General features: G+C 39.0%; 4 protein-coding genes across 4 annotated transcripts; 2 read left to right on the top strand and 2 right to left on the bottom strand.

Moving 5' to 3' along the window:
- Positions 1–1633: 1633 nt before the first annotated feature.
- Positions 1634–5975, bottom strand: psmb8a (proteasome 20S subunit beta 8A). The gene is made up of 6 exons (XM_029443885.1): positions 5681–5975; positions 5185–5326; positions 4645–4756; positions 3880–4009; positions 2945–3149; positions 1634–2147 (listed from the first exon to the last, which is right to left on the bottom strand). The coding sequence occupies exons 1-6, from the start codon at positions 5828–5830 to the stop codon at positions 2059–2061; spliced, it is 828 nt and encodes a 275-aa protein (XP_029299745.1). The 5' UTR covers positions 5831–5975; the 3' UTR covers positions 1634–2058.
- A 471-nt stretch (positions 5976–6446) lies between these two features.
- On the bottom strand, positions 6447–11358 carry LOC115016196 (proteasome subunit beta type-7-like). The gene is made up of 8 exons (XM_029443884.1): positions 11217–11358; positions 10884–10971; positions 9734–9831; positions 8447–8587; positions 8140–8255; positions 7664–7722; positions 7181–7332; positions 6447–6868 (listed from the first exon to the last, which is right to left on the bottom strand). Exons 1-8 carry the CDS (start codon positions 11276–11278, stop codon positions 6757–6759), a joined length of 828 nt encoding a protein of 275 aa, XP_029299744.1. The 5' UTR covers positions 11279–11358; the 3' UTR covers positions 6447–6756.
- Positions 11355–14671, top strand: psmb12 (proteasome 20S subunit beta 12). The gene is made up of 6 exons (XM_029443886.1): positions 11355–11426; positions 11897–11967; positions 12272–12403; positions 12803–12932; positions 13019–13163; positions 13707–14671. Exons 1-6 carry the CDS (start codon positions 11379–11381, stop codon positions 13832–13834), a joined length of 654 nt encoding a protein of 217 aa, XP_029299746.1. The 5' UTR covers positions 11355–11378; the 3' UTR covers positions 13835–14671.
- Positions 14672–14959: 288 nt separating this feature from the next.
- Positions 14960–18620, top strand: psmb9a (proteasome 20S subunit beta 9a). Its single transcript, XM_029443085.1, has 6 exons — positions 14960–15256; positions 15412–15479; positions 15890–16021; positions 16418–16547; positions 17265–17406; positions 17589–18620. The coding sequence occupies exons 1-6, from the start codon at positions 15206–15208 to the stop codon at positions 17714–17716; spliced, it is 651 nt and encodes a 216-aa protein (XP_029298945.1). The 5' UTR covers positions 14960–15205; the 3' UTR covers positions 17717–18620.
- Positions 18621–18641: the final 21 nt, after the last annotated feature.

The raw sequence follows: 18641 nt of genomic DNA, 5'->3' as shown, positions 1-18641 counted from the left end.
TCAGCACAAGGACAGTTGTGTGATGTGATGTTTGAAATATTCTTGCTCGTATTTAGGGACAAGGGACGTTTTGTAAAAATAGAAATTGAGCAGCGACGTTGAAAATGATTTATTGTGTTGGGTTAAGAAGGTGAATGTCTAATGAAGTTGCCCCGCTATGTCATTCCCTTTTATTTTGGTGTTTTGATTTTCAATAAAATCCCAATATTCTAAATGTCTGTTTCTTTTTGTGACTCCACATACACATCTGAGACTGTGGCTACCATTATTTGAATATTGCCTGAGTATTTACTAGCGTCACATAAACTAAATAAACGTGCTCTGTAGATGTTAAACTAAAGAACTAAATTATTTAGACAAATTTACGATTGTTTAAAAGGGAATTTGACTTTTCACACAAGAAAATTATAAAGATAATTTTGTTTGTTTTAGACCGTTTTTGTGAAACTTGCCTTCTCTTTCTCTCGTATGGTGTTTTAGTGTCTGTAATAAGAAAGGTCTTAACACACAATTAAGATGTTATTTGTTTCTCATAGGAGGCAAATTGACAAAATAATGTTAAAACAACTGATTCATGATTTCTTACTATTTCTTATTGTGTGTTTTTTTATCAACGTGTATGACTCTACAGCCACTAAGCTCTTCTTCACACTGCACATATCAAGACACAGAGTGGTGCTTTGTTCCCTACTGAAACCTGTTGTACTGAAATCTGCCTGGCAACTGATGACATTACAACTGTCCTGGAAATTGTCCAGTTCTGTGGCTCCTCTAAACTCTCAACTCTATTTTTCTAACTGGATTTAATGTGCTGTAGGTTATACTTACAGTATAAAATGTCCCGAACAGATGCACTCACCCATTATATATCATAGTGTATACATACATACATATAGTTACAGTTGGTAACTGGTGTGACCCAAACTTGCCTTTGGTTTTTAATGTATTTGTTCATATACATATCGTATTTATAGCAATATGTTTATTTGCAGTTTATGTTATGTGATAGAAAACAAACATCCTCACAGACCTGTAAAGATTAAGTTGATGACCTTTCCTTTTATGTGACCAACATACCTCCATCAGCAAAACCTATGTGGCTGAGTTCTGCATGGAAACAGATCACACCACAGGTGTTGTGTCAACATTTCTTATTGCGTTACCTACTTATATTATGCTTTAAACTATTAATTATATAATAAACCATACTTAAAAATACAAAAGTACTCTTTACATTAAGTGATATAACGTAGTTTCTACAGTAATAATCTGGAAAGGTTTGGCATCCTGCATATTTGGGCTCACATTTCACCAGACGTCAGATCAGGTGATGCATCTAAAGTGTCTCTTCCACAGCTCAATACAGAAATAGAATATATATATATTTCAAAAAGCTGCAACATAGATTTTCCTCATTTTTAAAATGTGATGACATGGTCAAAGGCATGAAGTGGAATATTATTTATACTATATACACATCACCCACATGTCAACATATTTTGACTAGAGGCTGAAAATGCCTTTTGTTTTGTTTTTTAAGTAATGACATACTGCATCATTCTCATGAATGTTGTACCTGACACTTTATATCATGAAGCAATATAATGTATCGGATCAAGTTACACAACAGCAGTGAGATGAACAACAGTCTTTATTTGGTTCTGTATGTTGTATTGGTAAAGATTATTTTAACAGGATGTCAGGTTAGCATAAACCACAAAATACTACACAGAACCATGTACGCATCAACATACACAGTGGCTGCATTACACTCTATGAAGAACAATAACCAAACAAAGTCTAAACAATTGAATTAAAAAGTGATTGTGCTAAGTTTAGCTTCATATGTAGCTAAAGAAATGGAAATGGTTCTACGTAGCATTTCATACTTTGACATTTCATTCATCCAAAATCAGAAACAGATCACACACTTCCTTTCTCTGCTGTAAGAAAATCCAAATAAACTATTTCAAGATGATTTTGTAAAAATAACTTGAAATAATTAACAAGAAAAAGTTATTCCAAGTGCTGAGGATGATCTGGGTGTAGAGGTGAAACTCAGAACATTCCCTTCCTGTAGCGGTGGATCAACTGTGACACATCTTCCTTACACACCTTTATCCAGCCATCCTCCTGCATGTGGTACACTAGAAAACACACAAGACACAGACGAGCACACATTATGCACCGGCCTGTGGTTTTAGTTTATACGTACACTCTGTACTTTCATGTGTTTTTTGATTGACAGTGTTCATTAATTTGATTTCTCCTTAGTGTTGTGCAGATGAACACTTGTAACAGAAATACAGTGCGTGTGGTTTGCAATAGAGCGAGAGTCCTCAAACGTGTGTGTTGATGTTATTATGTTGATTGTTTTGTGTCGCTTGGATCATTTTATTGTATTTGTTCATGTATTTATTTCTTCCATGTTTTTATGTCTGTGGATCCCCTTGAAAACTAGATGATGGATCTCAAGGGCTTTATCCTCAAATTAAAAATAAACATAAATAAATTATTACCACTTAACTTGGTGTGCAGCTGAGGAGGATGGGAATGTCATTGGTTTTAAAATTTTGGTTGATAAAAAGTCAGAGTATCACCAAAGTGGTTGCAATTCATCCTGAGGGGGACATGACTGTCTGTACTAAATGTTATGGTAATCCATCCAAACGTTGTTGAGATATTCAACTAAAAAACTAAATGTGAACCTCATGGTAGCACTAGAGGGAAAGTTAGGGGATCAATAACATCCGTAGGCTTCATCCTTTGGGAGCCACGAATTTCTGTACAAGATTTCATGACAATCCATCCAAACGACTGATCACTGTACCAACAAACACTCCGCTAGTGTGGCAAAAAAAGAACGTCTTAAATAGAGATATATAAAATATACTTAATGCAAAATCGGAAGCAAAATGTCGGATCATTCTCAGAGTATACTCACTGTTGACCACCCCGCCAGAGTAAGCGTCCCTGTGTGTAGCGTGAACGATGCCCCGACGGCCAAGTTCATACGCCTCCTCCACCGTCATGTCGTCCCGGTAACCGCTGTCCACCACACCGTAGGCGTAACTGCTGCCACAGCCGGTGGAGAACATACAGCCAGACAGACGCGTCCCATTATCGTCCACATAGTACAGACCAGGGCCCTGGAGAGCACAGTCAGTGTATGTTCTGCTGAAATATCTTTTTATACACAGGACAGTTACTGATTACAGCAATACTTCCAAATAGAGATGTGGCAATAATAACACCACTAATGTCCAGTGATAACACAGTGATAACACTTTAATGTAAGAGTTTTGAGATATAGGCCAGCTGGTGGCTTCGGACCATATGGTACCTTTTATGTGTCATATTGAGATGTAGTTAATATTTAAATATGTTGTGGTTTTATGTGCGTGTTCAAGATGTGATGTGTTAAAAATCATGCAAAAAATAATTACAGTCTGTAACCTTTTCGCTGCATTGATCCCTATTTGTTGACTGTTTGCTAAGTGCAGCCTTTTCTCTCTAAGTGGTGTCTATATTCTAATAGTTTTATAACGATGTAGGCCATGTGAATATAACTAAAGTGATTTATCGTCAAATAAGTGTCATTACCAGTAAATAGAATAAATGATAATGCTCCAGTATCACTTGTTTATTATACAGGAATCTTAACAGAAACAGAAAACATCCAAATTAAGCATCCTGCCCAAACACTCTCCTGGCTTGAACTGCAACATTACAAGCGTCTACAACCACAGTGAGGACGTTTCACTCACTTTACGGGAAGTCATCAAAAAGACTGATGATAAATTAGATTATAATGTTTTCATTGCTGATTGTAAGACTCACACACGCACACGCACGCACGCACACACACACACAGCTTACCTCTTTGTCCCATCCACAGATCATGCTCCCCATAGAGAGGCCCATGCCTCTGTAACCCAGCATCATGTTACACAGCAGCTTGGAAGCAGCAGCCACAGAGATCCTGTGGTTGTTCCTCAGCCTGTACAGCCTGAAAACATAAAACAACGTACCAATCACTTCATAAGCAAATCAGTCATGCAGGTGGGACAGATTAGTTCATTGAAAACAATTTAAAAAACAAATACTCAAGATACTCCTGGGTTTATAAGAACACAGACTTTAGATACATTGATTTTATTTGAATGGAAGTAATTCAAGAATGTTTTCATTTAAAAACAATATTTGTGATAAAATGAAAAAGCTCTGTAAACTAGAATGAAAATTATTATAATCGAGCAATTATGTTGTTCATTTCTATTTTGATAAGTTCTATAACACCTAACATGTCCTCACAGGCCTCAGAAGGCCCATGTGGAGACTAAACCCGGGACCTAAAGTCAAGGACCCTCTGGCAGTGAAGTCACAGTCTTAACCACTGGACCTCTTGTGTCACTCAAATAGGACAAACTTAACAGAAATGGAGACTTCACTACGGACTGAGCTACTGCCGCCACAAAGAGAAATCCGAGAGCTTTCTCCTGTTTCTTTCATTGTGAATGATCAGATATTACTCAACTATGTATACAACTTCATGACACATTTCACATAGGATACAAGCAGTATGCAATACACAACCAGAACATTAGGGACTGACAGACAATGGGACAAATATCCAAAACTGACCTGCATTCTTTGGCCAGCAGTCTCTCCCAGTACTGGCAGTCTGCAGCGCTGCCTGACATGGTGCCAAGCAGGTAGGGGTTGATCTCTATGACCTTGTTGACATCATTGGATGCTGCAGAGCCGTGGCACATTTGGGAAAAGGAGACATTAAGTGACCAAGAATACAGGTTGAAGCATGAAGTAGCCCAGTGTAGCAGCACTTTGGTTACACTTGTTGTTTCTCAACAATTTACATTTTGTAACCTCATGGTCCCGGCATTTTACATTTCAAAGCTCCACACCTCTTTGAGACCTGAGTTCCTTGAGTTGATGAGAGTCTTTTGATATGATGTAGAGTATTGTGATGTTGGCTGGGCAATATGACTGACTGGGTCATGTCACTCATTTTCGTTAGAGCTGATAGACTGTCAGACTATGACAACTGACAGGCTATACGTTGCACAGTGTGCCCCCATGTTTTGGCAGTTCCATCTTTTCTTACATTTCACAGGAGTGGAATAGAAATAAGTTTTACATATATTTTCAGACATGCGTATTTACCTAAGTAACGGCCAGCTGAGGCTCTAGAGTCCACAGCCACGATGACTCCATGTCTGAACTTGAAGGCCAGGGTGGTCGTACCGTGGTTCAGGTCTATACTCACACCTCCGTCACGGTTGCAGGACTTGAGAAACCCTGAAGGCTAAAATGAAACCAAAGAAAAGATTTCAGTTGGACGCCTGATGTATAATGGCATATAATGTGTGTGTGTGTGTGTGTGTGTGTGTGTGTGTGTGTGTGTGTGTGTGTGTGTGTGTGTGTGTGTAAGATGAGTGTAATACATATCATAACCTAATATTCTTTGACAATAACTCGTGATAGTTAAGATAAATGCATGATATGACATTTCACAAGACGCAGACCTGCACCACACTGAACCACAGACGCGTAAAATAACTTGAAGCACAGCGCGTCTGACGCTTCACGCTTGGAGCAAGTTTACCGGATAAGATTCAGCATATCATTGCTTTTTTAAACTTGCTGAATTGATACTCACGTCTACGCCCACAGGCAAAGCGAATTCGTGAGTTTTGGTCCCGAAATCGTAGTGGTTGGTCCGGTCGACGAGATGCGTCTGTCCTGCTGGAAGAATCTGCCCACGGAGTTCAGCATACGGCTTAAAACCAGTTACTTGGAAAAGAGCCATTACGTATTAAAGTGAATAAAGTATATTCTAATTATATTCTATAGTTTAAGTGCTAAGGCTTTTCAAAATGACGAATGCGACTAACAAAACGTCAAGGATAAGTTCCTTGTACTTTAGGCTACGTGACGAAGAATTCGAAAGTGAAAGGGTTTAAAAACTATTTTATTTTGGTGCTGTCCTCTGAAAAGATCATGCAGAAAGAGTCAGTAACACAACATAGATGCGCAAATACATTTGGCCAATCCTGGCTATTTTTAGTAAAAGTTAATCGATCGAAATAGAAAACCAAAACTGATATTCATCTTATTAAATTCTTATTTAAATAAAAGAAAGATGGCTCAAAACCGTATTAACCAATAGGAGAGCACTATGTTTGTTTCATCATCAGTCTCTAAGCGGAAAAGCATCACTCAGGTTTGGGGAAGCCACCCATATATATCATACTAATAAAAATACACAATCTAGTGAAGTTGGTTAATGGTGAAGTATGACATAAAAATGAACATAATATGCAGCAGTCAATAAGGCCTTATTGGGTGTTATCATAAGTAGGCAACTGGGCTGCTGTTTGGGGCTTCAACTATTACAGTCAACAAATAATTACAAAACACAAAAAGAATTTAGCAACAGGGGTCACATATAATTTTATTAAATGATTTTCCATTATTATTATTATCCCACATTGTAAAAACATGTTACTGTCTCAGTATGGCGTTGTAGCAGTCTCTCTTAAGGCCTGCAGTATTTCTGAACTATTCCACATCACAGTGAAGCATAGCAGCAGAGTAAAAAAACATGATGACAATGTTAATCAAATATCTGAGATGTTTCACTACTTATATAAAATATGTTGTAAATAATAATGTAATACAATTAAAGACTTTTTGTTTTACTGCTGATGTTGTGGTGTGATTGTGCTGTGAGGCTCAGGCTGTATCCATCTGCTGCACGGTCTCCTGTACAACCTCCAGCTGTAAGGGGACTACTTCCTCTGTCAGAACTGATGTCGTGCCTGAACGATATTTGTATTTCATTTTCCTAGAAGAGAGGAAGAGATAGATCGATACATGGGTGATGCTTGATCAATCATAGTTTTGTTTTACAGAATATATAATATATTTAATCATTTGTTCGATCTTGATATTCAAAACTGTTGTTTTGTTCTTAAAGTGGTCCGTTGTTTAAGAATTAAAACGCTAAAGGGTTACATGTAAGTCACAAACAAACACACACACACAGACTGAACATATTCTCTGAGAAGGAAAGCTGATTTCACATGGTTCAACTTAAAATCTTTTTTTAATAATCTGTCTAGAGAGTATGAATAACGTCATACTCATACTGGCCTACCTGTTGTCTTTGTACTCGGACTCCTGGTAGGGTCTGATGTAGTCCGCTCCTTGTCTGGTGATGACGCAGATGTCGATGTTGTTGCCTGAGCCGAGGTCACTCATGATGCCCGCGTGGATGGCATCACGCACCAGCTCCTTTGCCTTCTCCAGCTGAGAGAGTTTAGAGAAATGATGGAGAGAGGAACAACATAGAACATGAAGGAGAAGACACAGACACATTTTCAAATCCATCTGCAATAATTCCCAAATGCCTCCACACTCTTTTAACTATTTATATTTGGTAACAGACACAATTCAACAGGGAGGAGGATTCATTTATATTGTTGTTGTACATTTTCTCAACTGTTTGCATAACATAAAGGCTTGTTTGGCCTACAGCACTGCAGTTACTCAATTAAAGATTCCTAAAAGATCATATCTAAATGATCACAACTAACAATTATTGTCACAATATATAACAAAATCTGTCAATGTGGCGTACCTCCAGGTCGGGTTTGAACCCATCCTCTAGAATCCCAAGAGCAGCCAGATCCCCAGATCCTGCACGGACACAAAGTGAAGCTAGATGAAACAGATTCGATGTAGTCTGAGATTGAATAAAATGCATAACTGCAGCAACTTAAAATGTATAATGTAATTTATATAGGTATTATAGAACATAATTATAATCTCTGACACATAAAATAGAGCATATTTTGATCTGGCATTGATAGGTAATCAATCTATATAAACTCTTGCATTTGCTATTTCAAACACTTGGCGTGTGGTTGCTAAAGAAAACTTATTTCATACATAAAATGACACATTTGAAACACAAGGCAGTAATAACCAGCACGACTGAACAGGACTGAACAGAGAAAAGAGCATCACAAAATCTCAACCAGCAAGAGAGCCCAAGAGAAAGAGGTCACAGAAAAAGTGCCACAAACTATAATAGAATAGAGTTCTGTCACATACCCATTGCAAGGAAAGGCACCTTGTTTACACTCCCATATGGTCCCACCGTGTACAGGTGGTTCCCAGTGCAATCTACTCCTCCCAGTATAAGACTGGCACCAATTTGGCCGCGATACCTGAGGGGCACAGAGATCAAAACATACGAAGACTGATGAACACCACATTTTAAATAAACAACAACTGTGAGTTAAACTTATGATTATGTAATTTACACACCTCTAAATACAAGTACGTGTGTGTGTGTGTGTGTGCGCGTGTGTGTGTGTGTGTGTGTGTGTGTGTGTGTGTGTGCGTGTGCGTCACAAACCTGTACAACATATCCTGTAGTATGTTGACGGCCATGACGACACGAGGGTGCCTCCCGCTGTTCAGAGAGAAGATGGTGAGGTTGGAGGAGAGAAGCTCTGTGGTCTTCTCTGTATCGGCTGCTGTACCTGCTCCACAACAACTAGGGAGAGAAAGAGAAGAATTAGAATTGGGAAGACAAAGAGAAAAAGATTAAAGAGAAGAAAAAGAGGGAAAAGTAGAGTGACAGCTTCTTTCTCAAAACACTCATTTTCTTCAACAACTACAGCAATCATTCATACTACAGTCTGTAGGCACTTGGCTTTGAAACCGGAGGGTTCAAGGCACCAGAGCACCATTATGTTTCTCAGGCGCTGTATATATAATAGTTGCCCACTGCTCCTAATACTAGGATGGGTTAAATGCAGAGTCTAAATTGCACTGTGAGTGCTGTGCTGTGTACATGTGTGACCATTAAATGTTGATGGATTTGAAGTCTCCATTTCTGTTAAGTTTGTCCTATTTGAGTGACACAAGAGGTCCAGTGGTTAAGACTGTGACTTCACTGCCAGAGGGTCCTTGACTTTAGGTCCCGGGTTGAGACTCCACATGGGCCGTCTGAGGCCTGTGAGGACATGTTAGGTGTTATAGAACTTATCAAAATAGAAATTAACAACATAATTACTCGATTATAATAATTTTCATTCTGGTTTACAGAGCTTTTTCATTTTATCACAAATATTGTTTTTAAATGAAAACATGCTTAAAATACTTCCATCCAAATAAAATCAATGTATCTAAAGTCTGTGTTCTTATAAACCCAGGAGTATCTTGAGTATTTGTTTTTTAAATTGTTGGCTGGCCTCAAGTTCAAGACCAATCTGTCAATTCAAAAGACAAATCTACTTATTTCTTCTTCCACAGTAGCCTCAATAGTCCAGAATGCAATGCAACCACACCTTGCATCTTGGGCAATCTGTCATAGATAGGGTGTTAGGCTCTCTTTAGTAGATTTTTCAACAAGTAGTCACCATAGGAGAAGACTGTGTACTTGCAGGATGAAACTGTTCTTATGTGGCAAACCTTCATTCTTAATACAAGATCACAGTAGGGCATTCTGGGATATGTAGTAAATCACAAGTAAAGAAGGGAGTTAATGGTAAAATGTGCAGCACACCAAATAAAAAGTATCCCTTCACTGCAAAACAACTGGAATTGGACTGAACACCACAGACTGATTAAAGTGAGAGTATTTCAAAGGTTTAGATTTCTCCGCTCATGGTCTCAGTGTACTGTGTATGAGACTTACTATATGTTTGGAGCAATGTAATGTATCTTTGCGCACATCTTGTCGGCCACCACTTCACTGGAGGTGGCTCTTGTGTCTGCTCCCAGCACCACCCCATCCTGCACCAACACAAATTGGGATATTAGTAACCAAGTTTATTACTCAAATGTTATTGATGTGCTTGACATGCATTCCAACAACATCTCCAAACAGAGAGTGCTTCACTCTAATACAACTACCCTTTGAGTGCCATTGGGCAAGGCACTGCAATCTAGGTTGTTCCAGTGGAGCTGCCCAGTCACCAGTTAGGGATAACTGATGAACTGAGCAGCTCCAGTGCAACTGCTTGAATGAATAACATATATTAGGGCTGCTGGTGGCCTAGTGGTACAACTTCCAAATATAACACCAGAAGGTTGTGAGTTCAATACCAGGGCTGCTACCATTGAGCCCCTGAGCAAGGTACTTAATAACTCTGAGTTGCTCCAGGGAGACTGTCCCTGTAGTTAGTTCACTGTAAGTCGCTCTGGATAAGAGCGTCTGCTAAATGATCTGTAATGTTGTGCTGCTGAAAAATGTAAAACAAACACACACACACACACACACACACACACACTATATAACCACTTATAGGCCCATACCAGAGTGTTTGCATGTTTAAGCCCATTAATTACAGCTGTGGACATTTTACACTACTGTTGATCATTGTTCAAAGTATTCAGAACCAAGATGTAATTACCAATTATGTAAATATACATAAAAAACATTCTTAAAGCATGAAAATACCAAATTCACATCAATGTTTTTGCAATGTCCATGTTGAGTTATTGTTTGTCTTCTGAATGTTTTCCCCTCTAGCAACTTAACTTACGTGCCATTTGTGTGATGGAGAATCTGTGCTCACAACTACAGCACCATACACAATAAGTAACTTAGATTTTTCTAAACACAAATAATTAAGGCATCTTAAAGTTAAATTGTTCTGCAAGTTTATATTTATGTTATACTGGAATGAAAGGAGAACAATGGCTGCCTGGAAGGTAAAAAACAATCTGCTATAGACCTACTCTAAATAACAATGTTAAGAATCAAATTCATGGTGCATGGACTGGTCACTGGTTTGGTCCATTAATAGTTAGCTAGTGCAGTTTACACAGCTTCATATACTCGCCTTGAACACCACTCCTGCAATGGTGGTGCCTGTTTTCAGAGGTTTAGGGGTTTGTCCTCCATCAAAAAGACCCTCTAATGCAGAATTCCTAGAGAGAGGGTGAGGGAGGAGGGGGTAACAGGGGCGTCAACTGATGAATATATATTATAGATATAATAACCGTGAACACATCATCACTATACGGCTTCATTGATTAAACTGATAAACAAGCAGGAAAAAGTTACTTTCACTTTTGATCGCAGTGAAAACTCAGCGTAACCGACAGTTTATTTGTTGTTTTCTTTATTGATACAGTTTGCTGCTGAGCAGACATTAAAAAAAAGAATCTCATACCTTGCTGCGTTGTCGAAATTAAACCCAGGTACAGGGGTTTCGAGGACATTTGATAGTGCCATACTGGATACTGGACTGCGGCTTCTCTGCGCGTCTCAATACGCCTGAGGTCGCTGTTCTGAGCGTTACCTCTCCTTCTTCTCTTTCGATTTAGGAGTGAAAATGGAGAAACGCTGCATGGACTCACAAGTCAAAGGAGTCAGCACAGGGGTGAGTAAATCCGGACCACTCGTATCTTCCTCTACTGAAGTAATACCCAAGCCTATTAGTTGTAAAAAGATCGATTACCGATTGTGCGGATGAACAGGTGATACTATACCTGAATAGTAACCAAACACAATGTGAAATGACGTCGACCGGACATTTCACGTGTTTTATTATCAGTGAATTGTTTACATTTTTAGCTCTGAGCGAGTTTAATCTTTACATTTCTACAAAAGCAAAAACTGGCTACACTTTAATTTTCTCTTAATATCCCCTGAAAAAAACATTCCTTCGTAGAACTCTAAATCCCAGAATTCATAGCCTTCTTCAGTCTGCTGAATGGACGTGACACCATGAGAAATAAGACGCCTGATCCCAGGGTTATATTTTGTCTTCTGTCATATTTGGCTTAATATTACTACTTCTTTATTGCTGGATGATGAAAATGTATCAGCACCCACACTCTCCTCCCGCAGACCACCATCCTGGCTGCCACTTTTGATGGAGGGGTCGTGATTGGTTCAGATTCAAGGGCTTCCATTGGAGGGTGAGGATGTTTTGAACATAGACACTGAAGTTGCACTTATTGTTAAACGCATCATTTGCTAATAATAACAACGTGTTTTAAATAATATGGTAACTTCTGCATGTTACACCTTTCCAGTAAAAACTACATTTCATATAAACTTAAAAACTTTATCAGTTACGTTTTTATGTATTGCTTTAAGTACTATACTTAAGTACAAATATATTGTTCATTACTTGAGTAGGCTACTATATACTTTTACTCCACAATTCAGAAGGAAATATTGTCCTTTTTACATAATTTTATTAAATGTTTCTCTCTTCAGGGAATATGTATCATCGAAGACAATCAACAAGGTGGTTCAGGTTCATGACCAGATCTTCTGCTGCATGGCTGGCTCTCTCGCAGATGCTCAGGCCGTCACCAAGGCTGCAAAGTTCCACCTGTCCCTCCACAGGTGCCTGCCACGCACACACTCATACATCAATACATTGGCACATATTACACGAGTAGGAACACAGAGAAAACCTCATCACATTTTCACAGCACATTGAAATAATATTTAATTAATCCCACTGGTTATTTTCTTGTTCATTTCATTCCTCCATGACTCCTAGGCGGAGACAATCATACACAGTTGTGTGCATTCAAACTACCCTCCTGTATGTGCTCCAACAGTCGGCTCTCACACACAGTATACAGCAAACACACTTGTAACACTAGTTCTTCACCTTTACTAAATAATTTGAGAATCCAAGAGAACACATAATACAATCAAAGTCTCTTCTACTTCCTACAGCACAAAGTTTAAAATGTGACCCATGCCCTGATCTTTCTTGACCCCTGTTATCCACAGTGTCCAGATGGAGATCCCTCCTCTGGTAATAGCAGCAGCATCAGTGCTGAAAGAACTGTGTTACAAAAACAAAGACGAGCTGCAGGCCGGTTTCATCACAGCAGGCTGGGACAAGAAGAAAGGACCACAGGTAGGTTGGTGGTTGTGAAGACAGTCAAACAGCAGTGATTATGATACATCAACTAACTATTACTGATATTCTCCATCCTTCTCCAGGTGTACGTCGTGTCTCTAGGTGGGATGTTAATCCGTCAGCCGGTTACCATCGGTGGCTCAGGCAGCACTTACATCTACGGCTACGTTGACGCCAAATACAAACCCAACATGAGCAGAGAGGAATGCCTACAGTTTGCCACTAATGGTACTGTTGTATTATTTCACTTGTGTACCCAAACCTAAATAAGTTCATAGTTGTTTTGTCAGTAAGTTGATGTCAGGGTTGTGATTAAATTAAAATGTACAAGGATGTAGCTAAAAAAGTTCAGTAAATGTTTGCTTTGTTATGGTTGGAAATGTAAAATTACAGTTTGAAATAATCTTAATTATGACCTAAATATGTCAATTTAACTTGAAATGATTTATATTCAGTGGAAAGAGTTCAGACTTCAGTTCAGAGGAAGTTTATGTTCTTATATGTTCAATATTCAAGGTTCTGCAGTGTTGCATATTACACCTTTTTATGAAAAGGCTTCTGTTAGCACTTAAGGAAAATAATTATAATGAAATCCATTATGTAAGTTCAATTAAATGTTTGGTAGTGAGCTGGTAGTTGTTCGGAGGTGTATAAAGGTTACAAACTGTACATTGTGGTTCTTCAACTTGACCTATATTTCTCCCGCTTTTTGTTCCTGTCTTTCTTCCTCTGCCGTCCCTTTGCTTCATCCCTCTGTCCCTGTGCTCACAGCTCTTGCTCTGGCAATGGGCAGAGACAACGTCAGCGGAGGCGTGGCTCACCTGGTGGTGATCACGGAAACTGGGGTGGAGCATGTGGTTGTCCCTGGTGACAAGCTGCCCAAGTTCCATAATGAGTAACCACATTTGAACAACCAATGAAATCTAGATTTATTTTTTTGCATTGAATTGTGGAGTAAATCTTTGAAATCCTTGAGCCACAATTTCATCAGTAATTTGCTGTATAGGACTGGGATGTAACAAATCACACACACACACACACACACACACACACACACACACACACACACACACACACACACACACACACACACACACACACACACACACACACATGTAGAAGAAGTAGTCGGACACATGAATAATAACTCTCAACACTAATATGAAGAATATATCAATCAATCAAAGTATAAAAAATACCATAACCAATGACAATTAAGTGAAATATTTTCATTTTGAAAACTTTATTCTTCAAAAAGGAGCATGAGCCGGGAATCCCAGTTTCTTTCATTTGGATGTGAATTTATAATTATACTTGCTAATCTCTGTGAAAAAGAAGCTGAGAAGGCAATAACTACAAAGCAACAGACATATTTTCTTCTTTCATTTATCATCATAAAAACATTGAATGATTGGAGAAAACACTGACACCAATTTCTAATAGGACACAGGTCCCCTTGCCCAAAAGAAAGTCTGTCTTTCAGACACTTGTAGGTGGAAGCATCAAAGAATTCCTTTTATTTTTGAGAGTGGCAAAGCGATCTATCACGCTGTTGTGATTCAGATAGAAAGTCACTTTTGTTTTGTAATTTTCATTTGGGTGGGCTTTAAAACATTTGACCAAAATTGGCCTAGCTACGCCACTGTCTCTGCCCTTGTCGTTTTGTGTAGGTTTTTTTGGTAATGTGTGGACATATGTGAAATGAGAATAAATAAAATAAAAGATTTCCAAAACTTCCTGGTTCTTCCTCTCTCTGTCTGTGAGTTCTGTGCTTCAAAATGTCTTCATAGATGTGTGAGCTGTTCTGTGAATTATTATTAACTATTCTTGTTGCAGTTTCCCCTTTTTAAAATGTTATATCTAGTGCATAAGCTACTGTATTGTGTTATTGCGTTATTAAACAGCCATAAAGTCTAATGCACACCTAAAGAGAACACAGTCCTCACTGAATTGAAATGTGCGTACATTTCAGTGAAACGCAGTTGTTTGAAATACGGGTTTACAGCTCATTGCAGAGGAGGGACAATTTAACTTTCAATTTCGATTTAATTCAGGAAAACATGGAGTCCGTCTGATGTGTGATTGTAGAATTGATTTGATAAACCGAACAGTTTTAGAGCTTTAAAGAAAACATCCGACAGAAAGAACACTTTATAACGTAAACCCCTGCTCGGTTGAACGTTTCAGATTACGCCTGGTGTCACGTTAACTTCCCTGGCAGACATATACGGTCGTTGTTGTCGTTGCCGGAGTCCCAGCAGTGAATCAGCATGTTGGAAGAAACCGGGCCGGAGTGGTTGTCTGAGGAGGTGAAAACCGGAGTAAGTAAGAATTTTAATGTTTGACAGATTTGGTGGTTTGTCTATGTGCACGGTGTTTAAAACAGGTAGCGTAGGCTACTCATGTGCCACATGCGTGCAAAATGTAATATATGGAATGAACGATAAAGATGTATTGCTTTTACCTCTGCTTTTAGACGACTATCATTGCCATAGAGTTCAATGGAGGGGTCGTGCTCGGGTCTGATTCCCGAGTGTCTGCAGGGTAAGTTCGTGCGTGCGTACGTGTGCCTGCTTGTGTTTGCATGCACTGTGTCCAGTTCTATCTGCATAATACTATTACTCAGCCAACAGTGATTCTTAAGCTTCTCGTGCATAATGTCCGCAAAGCCTTCCACATCTCCATCTTTCCTTACATGCAGTATATCCTCATCTTTTGTATTAGATTAGATACATCTCAACTTTATTGTCATTGAGTACAAGTAACCGACAATGGAACGCAGTTTAACATCTAACCAGAAGTGCAAACAGTAGTACAGTACAGATAAATGTGGATATGTATAGTATCATATATATAAATAAACAGTAAGGGATAGATATTAATACACTAAGATATATACAGTATGAACAACCCAAAATCACACACACACTCTCATTCTTTGTCCCTCAATACAGGGATTCAGTGGTGAACAGGGTGATGAACAAGTTGTCTCCCCTCCATGACAAGATCTACTGTGCTCTGTCAGGCTCTGCAGCAGACGCCCAGACCATCGCTGAGATGGTCAACTACCAGCTAGATGTTCACAGGTAAATACACACTCAAAGAAGGCAGACAGACTTGTTACACTTTGATCAAATATCACATAATGGCAAAGTATAGTCCAACTCTGACTGGAGGTGCCATACTACATAGAAACCAGCCCATAAAATATGAATGATTTTGCATATTTGTTGTATACATATAATTGCTCAGATAATAGTGTCCCTTAATGTCGTTACAGAAGATTCCAGTGATATTTTTAAAAATGTAACATTTATCATCCTTAAGTTCCAGCTACTGGCAGCTTACATGTAAATATATCAGTATTCAATTGGACATCAAAAGTTCCATAAATCTAAACAACAACTCACACAGTGTTTGTCTCTCTCTCTGTTTTTATGGCAGACCCTGTTACAGTATGTTTTTATGTCTTTCTCTGTCAGTATTGAGATAGATAAGGACCCCCGTGTTCGCTCAGCTGCCACTCTGGTGAGGAACATCTCGTACAAGTACAAGGAGGAGTTGTCAGCGCATCTTATTGTGGCTGGCTGGGACAGAAGAGATGGAGGACAGGTCAGTAACACATGTTGGCTTAAACAAGAAATATTACTGGGGAAAAAAATGTTAAAGGAGTAGTTCAAATAGATCAGATGTGGGGTTGTATGAGGTGTATGAGGCACTTATCTGTAGTCTTCCCACAGTTTGGAGAAACAGATAGGAGTTCTGCTGTCAGTAAAACGTATTTTAGCCACCACAAAAAACACCCACCTAAGAATTAAAATGACTGTTTATTTCAATGGTGACTTTGGCAAGAGCATAGATGGATATAATGACTTCAGTTCCCCGTCGGAAAGGGCTGTCTCACGGCAAGGTTAAGCAGTGAAAATATTCACAATATAGGGTACACTTAAACTGATATTGATTTGTTTTGGTGGGTCTTTCTTTTATGTGGCTAAAATACATTTTGCCCCGTCACCAGCTGTACATTGATTAGCTTCCATTTGGTAACTCTTGACTGCTTCACCAAACTTGGGGCGTGCCGACCGCCATGTACAAAACATGTGAAGTATCCCTATAATAATATCAAAATGAATGCCCGTAACTTCTGCTAAAGTGACCCTGACGGTGCTTAATAGACAAAGCAGCTGCTGACGTTGTTTAGTTATTGCTGAATGCTTTGAATAAAAGATTCTCTCCAGCCAACACACGTGATGTTATAAGTGTCCATACAGACCGACATTGTGATCTGTCTTGCTCCCCTCTGTCCCTGTGCCCTTTGACCTCTCCCAGGTGTTTGCCACCCTGAATGGTCTCCTGACAAGGCAGCCTTTTGCAGTTGGTGGCTCTGGCAGCTCATACGTTTATGGATATGTTGATGCTGAGTATCGCAGGAACATGAACAAGGAGGAGTGCCAGCAGTTTGTTCTCAACAGTACGTTTTTTGTGTGTGTTTGAAGTAAACATTTTGTTAGATGCTGAAAGAGAAAACCAGACATTTGCTGCCTCTTGTTCTAGCTGCTTCAAGCTAGCTATTCAGTTTTGTTCTGTAATATAAAATATGTTGTCTTATGTCTTGTCTCAACCCTTCTCTTATTGTTTTTCTCTCTCTTGTAGCTCTGTCTTTGGCAATGAACCGTGATGGCTCCAGTGGTGGCGTGGCCTATATTGTCTCCATTGATGAACACAGCACAGAGGAGAAAGTCATTCTAGGAAATGACTTACCCACCTTCTTTGATCAGTGAGCAATATGTTCTCATCTCTAGTCTGCCAAGCCACTGTTGTGCAGGATACAACTAGGGATTTGTTTTGCTCACAAAAGCCATTACACACACTTTTGCTCAGCTGTCAACAAATTCAGCTTGTAACTAAAAAACATTTATTTTTAAATACTGCAATAAAATAATAATTTCCAAAGCTATTTCAAGTGAAATGTGGGGTAGCCTTTGTGTTTGTGTAATTTAAAAAGCTGATTGCACCCTCACATCACCAGGTAAAGCTGATGGAGTTTGTGGCTCATTATTAAGAGACTTTGAATTATAATGAAGAAGAAAGTTATCTCACCAGAGGGATGTTGGCAAAAATTTAGTTAGCTCCATCCCTTGACTAAGTTAAATTAAGGACAGCTTCAGAGTCAGACATGGAAATGATCACTGTGTCTGTCCTCAAATGGTCTTTTTCTCGAGCCACTTACTTCTCCTAAACTTGTTGCAAGACTCATTACTCAGTCCATGAGGCTGCAAACATGACAACAGCACTATCAATTTGTGTGTAATGGTGGCAGAGTAAATAAAAGTTCATTTAACAAAACCTGCAAAACCCTTGACATTCCTTAAACCTCTCTATAAATAGAGCCACAGAAACTCTGCCACACTCTGTAACATCAGCAGCAGCTGTGTGAGGTATTCAGTCTGACAAACCAAAAAGTGAAAGTCACATTTGTTGCACTACCACTGGATTATGTCACCCTCCACTGTTTACCTCCACTTGCCTGGTTGATGGTTGGTCACCTGCCCACATGATTTAGACTTGACATTTTTAAAAGCCTGCTTAAATTTAAAATGTGCACTATGAGTCGTGCATAGAGCCCAAGCATGCTTTTATGTCAATAATGTGAAATTTAAAATAAAGCTTGTGTTGAAAAATGAACTTTTTGATTTCTCTTCTTTA

Source organism: Cottoperca gobio, chromosome 11 (assembly GCF_900634415.1).
Source record: "Cottoperca gobio chromosome 11, fCotGob3.1, whole genome shotgun sequence".
Lineage (NCBI taxonomy): Eukaryota > Metazoa > Chordata > Actinopteri > Perciformes > Bovichtidae > Cottoperca > Cottoperca gobio.
This window is presented reverse-complemented; position numbering and strand designations above follow the sequence as displayed.

What these genes read in the sequence shown, in the direction of transcription:
- psmb9a (XM_029443085.1), top strand. Translation starts at nt 15,206, where the DNA reads ATGTTGGAAGAAACCGGGCCGGAGTGGTTGTCTGAGGAGGTGAAAACC. An exon ending in GATTCCCGAGTGTCTGCAGG is followed by an intron (nt 15,480 to 15,889) that starts GTAAGTTCGTGC and finishes CCCTCAATACAG; the next exon opens with GGATTCAGTGGTGAACAGGG. An exon ending in CCAGCAGTTTGTTCTCAACA is followed by an intron (nt 17,407 to 17,588) that starts GTACGTTTTTTG and finishes TCTCTCTTGTAG; the next exon opens with CTCTGTCTTTGGCAATGAAC.
- psmb8a (XM_029443885.1), bottom strand. Translation starts at nt 5,830, where the DNA reads ATGGCTCTTTTCCAAGTAACTGGTTTTAAGCCGTATGCTGAACTCCGT. An exon ending in CTCAGCTGGCCGTTACTTAG is followed by an intron (nt 4,757 to 5,184) that starts GTAAATACGCAT and finishes ACGGCTCTGCAG; the next exon opens with CATCCAATGATGTCAACAAG. An exon ending in CTCTGGCGGGGTGGTCAACA is followed by an intron (nt 2,148 to 2,944) that starts GTGAGTATACTC and finishes TGTGTTTTCTAG; the next exon opens with TGTACCACATGCAGGAGGAT.
- LOC115016196 (XM_029443884.1), bottom strand. Translation starts at nt 11,278, where the DNA reads ATGGCACTATCAAATGTCCTCGAAACCCCTGTACCTGGGTTTAATTTC. An exon ending in AATTTCGACAACGCAGCAAG is followed by an intron (nt 10,972 to 11,216) that starts GTATGAGATTCT and finishes CCCTCTCTCTAG; the next exon opens with GAATTCTGCATTAGAGGGTC. An exon ending in GGTTCAAACCCGACCTGGAG is followed by an intron (nt 7,333 to 7,663) that starts GTACGCCACATT and finishes AAACTCTCTCAG; the next exon opens with CTGGAGAAGGCAAAGGAGCT.
- psmb12 (XM_029443886.1), top strand. Translation starts at nt 11,379, where the DNA reads ATGGAGAAACGCTGCATGGACTCACAAGTCAAAGGAGTCAGCACAGGG. An exon ending in TTCCACCTGTCCCTCCACAG is followed by an intron (nt 12,404 to 12,802) that starts GTGCCTGCCACG and finishes TGTTATCCACAG; the next exon opens with TGTCCAGATGGAGATCCCTC. An exon ending in ACAAGAAGAAAGGACCACAG is followed by an intron (nt 12,933 to 13,018) that starts GTAGGTTGGTGG and finishes ATCCTTCTCCAG; the next exon opens with GTGTACGTCGTGTCTCTAGG.